This window comes from Hemiscyllium ocellatum, chromosome 7 (genome assembly GCF_020745735.1).
Source record: "Hemiscyllium ocellatum isolate sHemOce1 chromosome 7, sHemOce1.pat.X.cur, whole genome shotgun sequence".
NCBI classification, from domain to species: domain Eukaryota; kingdom Metazoa; phylum Chordata; class Chondrichthyes; order Orectolobiformes; family Hemiscylliidae; genus Hemiscyllium; species Hemiscyllium ocellatum.
The window spans coordinates 112,725,395-112,738,845 of NC_083407.1; the positions used below are offsets into that span (position 1 = coordinate 112,725,395).

Here is a 13,451-nt window from a genome sequence, read left to right on the forward strand (position 1 = left end):
CGTGCATGGGTGTGATTGCAGGGATGCATGTGCGCATGAGAGAGAGTCTGTATTAGAGAGAGAGAGAATAGTGCAGTGGAGTCACCTGTAGTGTGACATGAACCCAGGATCCCACTTGAGGGGATCAAACTTGGCTAACAGCATCTGCTCAGCCACTTTGCATTGTTGCTTGCCTCAAAGTCCACCTTGGAGGATGGTCGTCCAAAGGTCTGAGGCTGATTGTCCCGGTCCTGCTCCACAACCATCTGATGAAGAGGCAGCGCCTTAAAGCTAGTGCTTCCAGATAAATCTGTTGGATTATATCCTGGTGCTGTGTGATTTTTAACTTCGTCCATGCCAGTCCAACACCGGCATCTCCAAATCATAATTAAAAGTAGGGCAGAGAAACGAAGGGTTCAGGTACATAATTCTTTGAAGTTTGTGTCACATATCGATATGGTGGTTAAGAAGACATTTAGCATGCTCGCCTTCATGGCTCAGACATTTGGGTGTTATGTTGAGGTTGTACAGGACATTAATGAGCCCTCTTCTGGACTACCGTGTGAGGTTCTGGTCACTTTGTTATAGGAAGGACATTATTTAGCTGGAGATGGTTCAGAAGACATTTACCAGGGTGTTGCCGGGAATAGAGGGCTTGAGTTATAAGGAGGGGCTGGATAAGTTGGGACATTTTACATGGAGCTTAGAAGGTTGAGGGGTTGAAGAGTTTTATAAAATCATGAAGATTATAGATAAGGTGAATGCAAGTGTATTTTCCCTCAGTTGGGTGATTTCAAGACTTGGGGGCATATTTTTTAAGGTGAGAGGAGAAAGATTTAAAAAAGACATGAGAGGCAATTTTTGTTTTTACAGAGACACTGGTTCGTGTGAGAAATGAACTTCTAGAGGAAGTGGTGGATGTGGGTACAGTTACAACATTTAAAAAACATTTGCATAAGTACATGAATAAGAAAGATTTCGGGGATATGGACCAACCACTGGCAGGTGGGACTAATTTGATTTGGGATTATGGTCAGTATGGACTAGCTGGACCAGAAGGTCTGTTTTCATGCTGTAGGATTCTATGACATTATAAATCCTGCTTGCTCACCAGGCTGTTCTCTTTCCAAGCTTCAGGAAATTTGGGTCGCTGCTTCTCCCGAGAGACCAAATGCTGCATATCCTCGAAAGTAGGATGGTTCCCCACCTCTGCCTGGAAAGCCATCTGGTATTCAGGCACTGACTCTCCTGGTCATGGGACAAATAAAATCACGTCAGAAGCACTGTAGAGCATTTCTCCTGATGAGATAAGCAATAGAAGACAATCTCACTATGCATCATCCTTCCACTTCCCCCATTATCATGGCATCAGTATGATTCCTAATTGATTTTAACAGTTGTACTACAGAGCACAAGTCATCCATACAAGTCAAAAGTAAGTCATATATTTTTGAACAAAGTCATAACGCCTGTGTTCCTGAAAGATCATAATGGGTCTCTTCGCTGCAGCTCTAAGAGTCAGGAAGCACATTGATAGGAAAGTAAATTATGAAAATGACACAGTAGGTTACAGATTGATATAGATAGGTCGAGTCAGTAGGCAAAGTGGAATACATTGAAAGAAAATGAGAACTTAATGTTTATAAGATCCTAACTTTAAGAAATGCATCTTGTAGCACAGTGGTAGCATACCTACCCCGGTGTAGAAGGTTTAAGTGTTTTTCTTTGATGATATATATATATTATATATATATATATAGTGACTTCGTGTACAGGCACAATTTCTAAACTTGCAGACGATATGAAAATTGAAAGCATTATGAACAGAGAACAAGATAGTTTAGAACTTCAAAGAATGTAGACAAACTATGGAATGAGCACTCAGGTGACAGATGAAGTTCAATATTGAGAAATGTGAACCTATTCATTTTGATATGAAGATAATGACAAGACAATATAACATAATGGAGGCATGAATCTGAATGTCATGCAGAAGCAAAGCAACCTGAGTGCATATGTGCAAAAATCATTATAGGAGGCAGGAAATCTTGACAGCACAGATAATAATGCATATACTAGCCTGCCGTTAATTCGTAGTGGCATACAACTATAAGATACTGTTCTGGCATCAGCTGGAATAGTGTCTCCAATTTTGGGCATCACACTTTAGGGAGGGTGCAAATGTTTTGAAGAAAGTGCTGGAAAATTCACAAAAGTAGTTCCAGGGATGAGGAACTTCAGCTATAACAAAAAAACTGGATAAATTAGAACTGCTCTTCTTAAAGAAAGCTCTTGGGGATTTAAGAGAGGTGCTCAAAATTTTAAAGGAGTCTGGACAGAGTAGATAGGAAAAAATGCTCTCACTTGCAAAGGGATCAAGAATGAGAGGATACAGATTTAAAGTAATTAGTAAAAAAAGCAAATGTAAGTGGTTGAGATCTGAAAAGTACTGCCTGAGAGTGAGGTGGAAGCAGGTTCAAATGAGGCATTCAAGAGTTGGTCAGTCTGCTGAAAAGGAGAATGCACAGGATTATGAGAAGGAGGAGTAGAATGGCATTAAATGAAATGAAGCATTGGTGACCTGGCAAGTACGTGATAGGTCGAAATGTCTCTTACTGTATTATAACGATTCTGTGATTCTTTGAACAGACTTGTAGATGATTGAAGAACTAGAGGGCACAGTTTTAAAATTAGGGTGCGACTTTCAGGACAGAGATAAGGGTTGGGTGACCTTGCTTCAGAAGGCAGTGGGGTCACAAGCCATTGAGTATTTTCAAAGCAGAGCTAGATATATTCTTGTTTGGTCGGGGTCATCAAAAGCTGTTGGGAGTAGACTTAAATTTGGAATTCGAAACACAATCTTACTGAATGGGAGAGTGGATTTGAGGGGCTGAACGACATGCTTCTGCTCCTGGGTCGTATGTTTTATCTGCAAATGTGCATGCACACATGCAAGAAAGACAGCAATCTACTGAGAACTTTGCACTCCTCCCATCCTGATCTTTGATTTCTATTGCTTCACTATTGCTGGCATGTCTTCATTCACTTCAGCCGAAAACTCTGGAAACCACTCCCCTAGACTCTTCTCTCTCTGTGCATAAGACACCTTTCAAAGCTTGCCTCTTTGACCAACTTTTGGTAAATTGTCCTCATAACTCTCTATGTAGCACAATGTCAAATTTTGTTTTATAGCACTCCTGTGAAGCAACATTAGACATTTTCTATGTAAAAAGGCAATGTGTTAATGTTTGTTATTTTCTTACCTGGGAAAAGATCTGTGCACTTCATAAATATTTCCCAGTAGATGAGGCCTAGTGCATACATATCCACCTGCTTGAGAGCAGAGGCACAGTCTCGCAGGTTTACAGCTCCCTCTAGCACTTCAGGTGCCATGTAACGGATTGTGCCAACCTGTGGAAGAGGGGACAAAGAAAGAAACATCACTGCCAGAAGAGGAAAATCTTTTGTGTTTTCAATGCTTCACACAAACACTGAGAATCAGCACTGTCAATTCCAACTGACTGAATGTCTGCACCATTTGGAGAAATGCTGTTGCCTGGGAATCAGATTTGTTTTGGCCTCAGGTCAAACAAGTAATTTCCAAAACTGCCCAGTTTCACAACCTCACTAAGCAACAAAACATCGATGCGCTGAGAGCTGCAGTTTAAGGAGAGGTGTGATACATCAAACAAAAGGAACAGGGAAACCTAACTTTGTGAGCAGACTCTGCTAACGGTCCAAGCCTCGACTGGCCATGTCAGTTAGAGGTTATATAAGGATATTTTTACATGTTGCACAGCAACTGAGCTTCAAAACAAATAAGTCATCTTGTGACATTCTCAATCTCTCAGAATTGCAGTAATTCCTTATTAATCAGAGTCACAGTGGCAGCTTTACTAAATTTATGGAAACTCTGAAAGGTTATATTGCATTAGAACATATACAGTGCATTACTCCTTACACCCCTGTAACATTGCCTTCTACCAGTAAAACAGGTGTATGATAACTGTCAGTCCCACTCAGCACTGCCTCTATACATGTGCACAATAGACAATAATATTCCTAATAGCACTTTTCCGAGCATATACACATCAGGTGGTGATATAACTGATGCCATTACACTTGCCAATGGTATTCCCTTGTGTTTTAAACTCCAAGAAAATGTGCTACGATACCTGTATAATCTTCAACTCTTATGTTGCTCACCTCACTGATGGCTGCAGTATCCTCCTCCCCAGGTCGAACCAGTCGATTACCAGTCAATTTCATGGAAAGGCCAAAGTCACTGATGGCACATGTGCCATCATTCTTCACCAGCACATTCCTGCTGTTGAGGTCCCGATGTGTAATGGCTGACTTATACTGATCTAATGGAGTGATAAATGTTTCATTGTTAGCATGCTCAGCTAGAACTATCTGGTAGACACAGATTAAGAGACTCCTTCCTCAAGGTGTAGTCCCTTTGAATAAAAAATAATAGGCACTTTTGTCAGCAATCACCCAATCAGCAACTTTTCACTCTAGGAACTTGGCAGAATTCTGAGTTAAGCAATATGGTAAAGGGATTTTAAGTCATTCCTATTGTTTGGAGGGAAAGAGAGGAGAAAATTACAAAGCATGAATAGAGGCAAAGATAAAGATAAAGAGAAAAGGATAAGAAAAAAAGCAAACTGACAGGCAGTGGTAGAAGGAAATGCAAGAAAAAGGGGAGAAAGGAAAATGGCAAGGTAAGAAAATGGGAAGATTGGAAAAGACGATGCAAGTGAAACAGAAAAGGGTCAAGACTGAGTGTTTAAAACAGACCACAATAGGCAGACAGGAAAGCTAAATGGAGTGAAAGGATGTTCTACCCCATATCCATCATTGTTGTAACTTTACGTGTGAACCTTTGATAGATATATCTGCATATCAGAATGACCCCACTACACGATAATGATGTTCTGTACAGGTTTGCCTCTTGTACAGTCTCAACACTGATCCCTTCATGATTTGAAATGCGACAATTGAAAACTGGGCATTTACTGCTCTTTCATCTTTCAAAATTTATTCCACCCACATGGATTCTAGAACTTTACAAACAAAGTGAACAGTTGGTTGATCCATCTTATACCTTACTGGGGTCAGATTGTCAGTATCTCACTGGGGATTGGTAGGCTATTTAAAAAAAAAAGGCAGTTTTGGATCAAGACCCTATATTCATATCACATACCACTGTGTATCAAATATTACAGCTTTCAAAGCAAACAATATGCAAGTGATTTCAACACGCAGACCAACAAAAACCATAAATGACAAAAGGTCAATAGACAGTAAGATGGGCAGGTCTTATGGATGCTGTGGTCTCTCACCAGCTCGTAGCAGTTCTGTGTGAAGGTAAGCAAGGCCCTTGGTGATGGAATGTGCCAGCCGACAGGAACTAACCCAATCATTGCTGTGTAGACTCAGGTACTTGCATAACGAGCCCTAAATGTCAAGGGAATAGAAATATATTAAAATAAAAGTAATTTATGCAGTCACATTGAAATTTGCAACACAAGCTTGCAAAAATAATAACTAAAGTCATTTAATTGTTGATCCTTCATTGGAGAGGTGGTGGCATTATAGTAATTCAAGGTTAATATTTTGGGGACAAGGGCTTGAATCCCACCACGGTAGATGTGAAATCTGAAATTTTAAAAAAACTAATCGTGATGACTATGTAACTTCTGTTAATTGTCATAAAAACTCAGGATTTCACTAATGTCCTTTAAGAAAGAAAATCTACTGTTGTTACTTGGTCTGGCCTACATGTGACTCCAGAACCATAGCAATGAGTTGTCTCTTAACTATCTTTTGGGCAATTAGGGATAGACAATAAATGCTGACCCAGCCTGCAATGATTTCATCCCATGAACAAATTTAGAAAATGTTCCAAATACCTCACAAGTTCAACGTCTTTATTACAAAGACATAAACGAGACATGGTAAGGGATGGCAGTGAGAAGCAATTTTGCATTTAGCGGTGTTGGCAAGAACGCAAATGAGGACAATGAAAGATCTCATCTGTGCTTTCAATAATGCAATGGATTCTTTAACTGATCACTTGGACAGACAGACAGACAGTGGGTGGCTTTCACATCTATTTCTATAAGAACTGTACCATTCCCAGATTTTGTGCTGAGATCACTGCAAGGGGATGAGCAATCATTTTGTAAAAGAAACATTTGGTTGTACCCAGCGTTGGTGGTGGTGGCAACAAGAACATTTGAAATCTAGGAAGTTTTAAACCGTCCCAGAAAAACAACATTAGCTGTGCAATCAACTGTCCTGAGACTGACTAACTTTATTGTTCTTTAAATTTTAACATGCACCCATCACTAACCAAATCCCAAGAAGAAACATATACCCAATGGAATATCTCCCCATTCAGCTTCCTCCTTATTACTTTGCCATTACAGTAGGGTTAGGTGTGCATCCAGCAGAAATTGAGGCACTAGAATCCAGAAGCAAGTACTCATATAAGACAAAAGGCCCAGAATAAAGGTGTGCCAATTTAAGATTGAGATGAAGAGGAATTTCTTCCTTTAGATGGTCGTGAGTCTTTGGAACCTCTTGTCACAGACACTGCATATATTTAAAGCTGAAATAGATAAATTCTTGATCAGTCAGGGAGTCAAGGGTTAGGAGAAAAACACAGGAAAGTGGACGTGAAGAATGTTGGATCAGCAATGACCTTAATGAATGGCAGAGCAGGTTCAAGCGGCTGAACAGCCTATACTTGTTCCTATTTCTTATGGTCAATGGCACATCGGTATTTCAGCATTGTGCAATCTCCAATTCAATGTCATTGTCCAATACTTAACTTTAATTCTCAACTGAATATCACAAAAACAGACCTGGTCCCATAACTTGGGGCTAGCAGTGACTAATAAAAGTAAAAGCTGCTGGAGGCTGATTAACAATGGGGCAAAAAGGTCAGCGTGGTTCTTTTTATTAAATAATGGATTTTCTTCCAAAAGAGTGCTCAGCAACAGAGGTTGTAACTATTTTGAAGGTGTGCTTAAAGAAGTGGACATCAGATTGCCAACAGAAACTATTTCTAGAGATTTCAGAAGGCATTCAACAAACTTCAGTATAAGATTGTTACTTTCAGCTGAACCCATGGTACTGAATGCAAATTACTGACCTAGGAAATTGGTTGAGCAGTAGAACACACAGAGAGGCAATAACGTGCAAAAACTTGTAATTAAGCGATCGGGTGTATCCTCAACTAATCTCAACTATTCACCACATTTGTTAATACTTTTATGATGGAAATGGAAGTCAGATCCAAATTTTCTGATGACACAAAGATAGCTGGCATTACAAGCAGTGTGGCAGAAACATAAAATTACAAAGAGATTAAGCAAATGGAAAAACCTTGATAGGTCTCACTGTACAAAATAGGAGTTCACCTACTTCGGGACTAAAATGGATAGAACAGCATACTTTCAAATGGGTAAACAATACAAAACTGGAATTCTGAAGATATCTGAGGATCTGAACATATTGATCATTAAAATAATCAAAATAAAATTGGATGGAATTCTGTCTTTTGTAGCAAGAGGATTAAAATATGACAGAGTGGAAATCATAGCTCAGATATTTATTTATTTATATGTTCATTCCACATCTGGAGTATTAATTAATTCTGGACACTGCATCTTTAGAAGTTTATCTTGGCCTCAGAATGTAGGATGGTGTATCACAGCGATACCTGGATTATTATTGTGGTTTATGGCTGTCAGTGATTTGTTGTCAGATACCACACTGACCTGCTTTGTGCCACTCTCACACATTCATGACAGGTTATCTGAAATTGCTGTCATCTGTCATCTAACTCTGCAAAAATCAAGATCTCTTTGTGATGTCCTCCATTTTACCCTCTAGAATGGAACTCTGTAGTAGTTTTTAGCTTTGGTCAAACTGTTGACTTTTGCTTCCATTTCGTTCATGGAATGCAGATGTCAATGGCTGCAGCAGCATTTATTACCCTTCTCTAGTTGGTGCCTTTTGAATGGCTGCAGTCCATGTGCTTTAGACACACAATGTCATTAGGGAAGCACTTCCAGGATTTTGACCCTGAGACACCTATCTGCTGTCCCTGTCCTTCTAGATGGAAGTGATCCTACTGTGTTGTACTGTTCGATGTAGGTTTGGAAGGTACTGTTTTTAGAGCTTTGGTGAATTTTTGACATTTCCGTATGTCACTATTTAGATTTATTTTTGCTCTTGTAATTTCTAACACCTCTTCAATTATCTTATGGTCTGTCCATGGAGTTGAAGCATACGTTATGCACCCACATTTCAAAAGATGCTATTTTATTTTACAAATCTTTATTTACAAGAACACAGCATTAAAAACAGGAGCAGGATTAAACTATTTAGTTCTTCGAATTTGCTCCACCATCAATGATTCATCTTCTTCACTACCATTTTCCTGCACTTTCGACATATCCCTTGATTTTTGTTTTTGTTTCTGATCTACAGCATCTACAGCATTTTCGGTTTTTACTTCATGAGTTCTTTCTAACCTCAATTTTTCTTGCTGTCAGCATTCCCTTCATCTTCATAAAATTAAATAGCTATCTGTATGCTTCTGACTACAGCATTACAATTACCATCTTCTCTTACAAATTATAAGTAGACAAATGTACTTGTTCTGTTGTTACACCATTCAATCTTCACTTTGGTTACTTCTCGTACTTTTTCTAATTAACATTGAGTACAAACACCAAAACAATCTATACTCTAAACTTCTAGGTTTTACCTAATCTGCGATATTTTGTAAGGCCATTCTTGGTTTTGCAGTTCATAATATTCTGTCTGTAACTTTTACCCTTGTAAATACACCGAATTCTCTGAAAACATGATACAACGCTGCATCTCTTGCAGAGTTACATTGTACTTTGCTCAAAAACTGCATGAGTCTATGTAAGACTCTGTTAACTCATTTTTTAAGATTAGAATCAGTCTACACATTATGGCATAGACAACAGCACAGAAGGCACGAATACCTTCAACATATTATCTGGGCTGACACCAATTGTTAAAGTTAACCTGAGAATGTAACTTTTAAAGAAAGTTTTTGATTTACATATGAAAGAACATAGAAAAGTACAGCACAGAACAGACCCTTTGGTCCACGGTGTTGTGCCAAGGTTTAATCCTAATGGAAAATATAGTAACGTAACCTACGCATCCCTCAACTCACTGCTATCCATGTGCATGTCCAGCAGTTGCTTAAATGTCCCCAACCACCACAGCTGGCAACGCATTCCATGCATTCACAACTCTTTGGGTAAAGAACCTACCTCTGATGTCTCCTTTATACCTTCCTCCTAATATCTTCAAACTACGACTCCTCGTATCAGTCAATCCTGCTCTGGGGAAAAGTCTCTGGCTATTGACTTTATCTATTCCACTCATTATTTTGTATACCTCGATCAGGTCTCGTCTCTTCCTCCTCCTTTCCAAAGAGAAAAGTCCGAGCTTATTCAACCTTTCTTCATAAGATAAGCTTTCCAGTCCAAGCAGCATCCTGGTAAACCTTCTTTGCACCCTCGCCAAAGCCTCTGTATCTTTCCTATAGTAGGATGACTAGAACTGGACACAATATACCAACTGTGGTCTACCAGGGATATTAACATGATCATTCTAACAGATGAGAGACTTAACAAACAATCAAGATATTTTTCTATGTATAATTTCAGTTACATCACACTGTAAACTTTTGCTATAAATTCTGGTCTTACAATTGTGTACTCCACAACTTGATGAAGGAGCAGCGCTCCAAAAGCTAGTGCTTTCAATTAAACCTGTTTGACCAAAACCTGTCGTTGTGTGACTTTTAACTCTGTACACCCCAGTCCAACACTCCAAATCATAGAAGCAAACAGAAATGCTTACATATGCATCACATAGACAATGAAAAGCATTTGATTGTGTTTATCACTAAAAGCTGATAGATGTGTTGTTGAATTGTGACATTGCCAGGAAAGATGAGAAATTTGTCCAGAACCTATATTGGGTAAATCTCACATCCTTACTGCCAATTTCTATTATAAATTTACTATGTGTTACTATGCAAGATAGAACTTTATGAAAAACAACAAAGAATGACTACAAGGGAGAAATTAAGTGTCCAAGAGAAAGTTAAACAGAAATACAAAACAATGACAGATTCTACAGGTAAAAAGGAAGGATTAAGTAAAGTGAGCATTGATCCTCCAGCAGAGAGAATTAATAATGAAAAATAATTAATTTGTGGATGAATTGGACAGATATTTTGTATCAGCCCTCACTCTAGATGATACAAGTAGCATTGTGGGCCCTGGGGTGAGTGTCAGAATAAAGAGATCTAGGGGTATGCAGGTGGACTGAGAAAATCAGGTTGGTAGTGGATTGCAAAAAAAGGAATTTGTGGGATGTCTACGAGATGGCTTTTTGCAGAAGCTTGTGGTGGAGCCCACTAGGGAACAGGCAATACTGGATTTAGTGTTGTGCAATGAGGCAGACTCGATAAAGGAGCTTAAGGTGAAGGAACCAGTGATCATTATACGATTGAATTTACTCTGCAATTTGAGAGGGAGAAGATAGAATCAGAGGTAATTACAGCTGAAAAAAGACAACTACAGAGGCATGGCGGAGGAGCTAGGTAGAATTTACTGGGACAGAAGCCTAGCAGGAAAGACAGGCAGGAGTTTCTGGGAGTAATTCAGGAGACATAGCAGAGATTCATCCAGAGGAAAAAGAAGCATGGTACATGGAAGATGAGGCAACCATAGCTGAGTAGGCAAGATGGGGATAGCATAAACGTAAAAGATAAAGCATATAATGTGGTGAAGACAGTGGGAAACCAGAGGATTGGGAAGCTTACCAAGACCAACAGAGGGCAACAAAAAAAAAGAAATAAGGAGGGAGAAGATTAAATATAAGGGTAAGCTAGCCTTCCTAAAGGAAAACTGTAAGAGTTTCTTTAGATGGATAAAGAGCAAAAGAGAGGCAAAAGTAGATATTTGGCCACTGGAGAGATAGCAGTGGGGAACAAGGAAACGGCTGAGGAACTGAAAAATTACTTCACGTCAGTCTTCATGATGGAAGACACAAGTATCTATACAAGGTTTTCAAGAAAAACAAATACCCAATAACACAATCCACCAATACCTCAGAAACAAACCCAACCAAGCAGATACAACACAACCAAAAACTACAGCCTCATTATCTTACATCAAAGACATATCAGAAATGACTTCCAGACTACTAAGACCCCTTGGCATCATGGTAACCCACAAACCTACCAACACACTTAAACAGCAGCTAATGAAACTAAAGGATCCATTAGACAGTATCAGCAAATCTACCGTTATTTACAAGATACCATCTTGAAAAATACTACATCGGACAAACAAGCAGGAAACTTGTCACCAGGATACATGAACACCAAGTAGCCACCAAAAGGCATGACCCACTATCACTAGTTTCCATACATACAGACGAAGAAGGACACCATTTTGACTGGGACAACACGCACATCCTAGGACAGATGAAACAAAGCCACACATGAGAATTCTTCAAGGCATTGCATTCTAACCAGAACTCCATCAATAAAAACATTCATTTAGATCCTATCTACCTTCCCTTGAAAAAAGAACCAGAAATGACATCACCCATATTAAGAAACCAAGACCTATAAACAGAGAGGCAGGACATACCACCAGTACTTCACTGGAGACTCTCACTGATGATGTTACCAAGTATGGTGACAAAACATCTGAAAACAAATCTTCCAGCTCAGTAAATCAACTTAAAAACTTATCATCAACCTGAGCTACAAATCTTCTCAAAAATCATTAACACAAGTAATATCCCAAAAATTCGAGAGAGTGAGGGGACAGAGCTGAGTATGGGGCCATCACCAAGGAGAAAGTGCTAGAAAAACTGAATGGTCTGAAGGTGGACAAATCACCTGGACCAGATGGACTATACCCCAAAGTTCTAAGGGAGATTGCTGAGGAGGTAGCAGAGGCATTAGTGGTGACCTTTCAGGAATCTCTAGAATCAAGGAGGGTCCCAGAGGACTGGAAAATAGCTAACATGACAGCCTTGTTTAAAAAGGCGAATAAGGTAAAAGACAGAAAATCACAGAACAATTAGCATAACCTCGGTTGTGGGTAAGACCCACGAATCCATTGTGAATAATAAGATTTCTGAATACTTGGAGGTGTATGGTGAAATCAGCAAAGATTTCATGACAAGTTTCATCAAGGGGAGGTCATGCCTGACAAATCTGCTAAATTCTTTGAGGAAGTAACAAGCAGACTAGACCAACGAAAGCCAATGATTGTCGTCTATCTGGACTTCAAGAAGGCCTTTGACAAAATGCCGTACATGAGTCAGATATGGATCCATGGTGCTAAAGGCAAGGTGCTAGCATGGAGAGAAGCTACGCTGCTGACAGAAAGCACATAGTGGGAATAAAAGGGTCCTTCTCAGGGTAGCAGCCGGTGATAAGTGATGACCTGTAAGGTTCAGTGTTGGGACCACAACTTTTCACTTTATACATTAATGATATAGATAAAGGAACTCAGAGCATTCTGGCTAAATCTGCAGATCATGCAAAGATAGATAGAGGGACAAGTAGCATTGAGGAAGCGGAGAAGCTGCAGAAGGATTTGGACAAGTTAGGAGAGTGGGCAAAGAAGTGGCAGATGGAGTACAACATGGGAAAGTGTGAGGTCATTAGTAGGAAGAATAGAGGCATGGACTATTTTCTAAATAGAGAGAAAATTCAGAAGTCTGAAGTGCAAAGAGACTTGGGAGTTCTAGTTCAGGATTCTTTCAAGGTAAGCTTGCAGTTTGAGTCAGTGGTTAGGAAGGCTAATGCAATAACGGCATTTATTTTGAGAGGACTTGAATGTAAAAGCAGGATGCATTTCTGAGGCTCTATAAGGTTCTGATCAGATCACATTTGAAGTTTTGGGCTCCATATTTCAGGAAGGATGTACTGACCCTGGAATATGTTCAGAGGAGGTTCATGAGAATGGTCCCAGGAATGAAAGCTTAACATATGAACAACCTTGAGGACTCTGAGTCTATAATTCAATGGACTTTAGAAGGATGAGAGGGATCTAATTGAAACATACAGACAGAATATACTGAATGGCCTGGACAGAGTAGGTTTTGGGAGGATGCTCCCTTTGGTAGGAGAGACTGGAACCTGAGGGCACAACCTTACAGTAAAGGGAAGATCCTTTCAGGACGGAGATAAGGAGAAACTTCTCCAGCCAAAGATTGGTGAATCTATGGAATTCATTGCCTCAGAAGGAGACCAGGTTATTGAGTATATTTAAGACTGAGATAGATACATTATTGAGTATCAAAGGATAGAACGTGGAACATACAACAGTATAGCACATACAGGCCCTTCAGACCTCAATGTTGTGCCAACCTTT

The 13,451-nt window shown here is 39.5% G+C and overlaps 1 protein-coding gene across 1 annotated transcript in view; it reads right to left on the bottom strand.

Moving 5' to 3' along the window:
- The window catches only part of bmpr2b (bone morphogenetic protein receptor, type II b (serine/threonine kinase)), a 300,682-nt gene that overhangs the window by 14,367 nt on the left and 272,864 nt on the right, over positions 1–13,451 (bottom strand). The window contains exons 7-10 of the mRNA XM_060827667.1: positions 5,328–5,442; positions 4,186–4,346; positions 3,243–3,390; positions 1,091–1,227 (exon numbers count right to left, since the gene is read on the bottom strand). Of these exons, the coding sequence (XP_060683650.1) occupies positions 1,091–1,227; positions 3,243–3,390; positions 4,186–4,346; positions 5,328–5,442 (561 nt within the window). The remainder of the gene's footprint in view (positions 1–1,090; positions 1,228–3,242; positions 3,391–4,185; positions 4,347–5,327; positions 5,443–13,451) is intronic.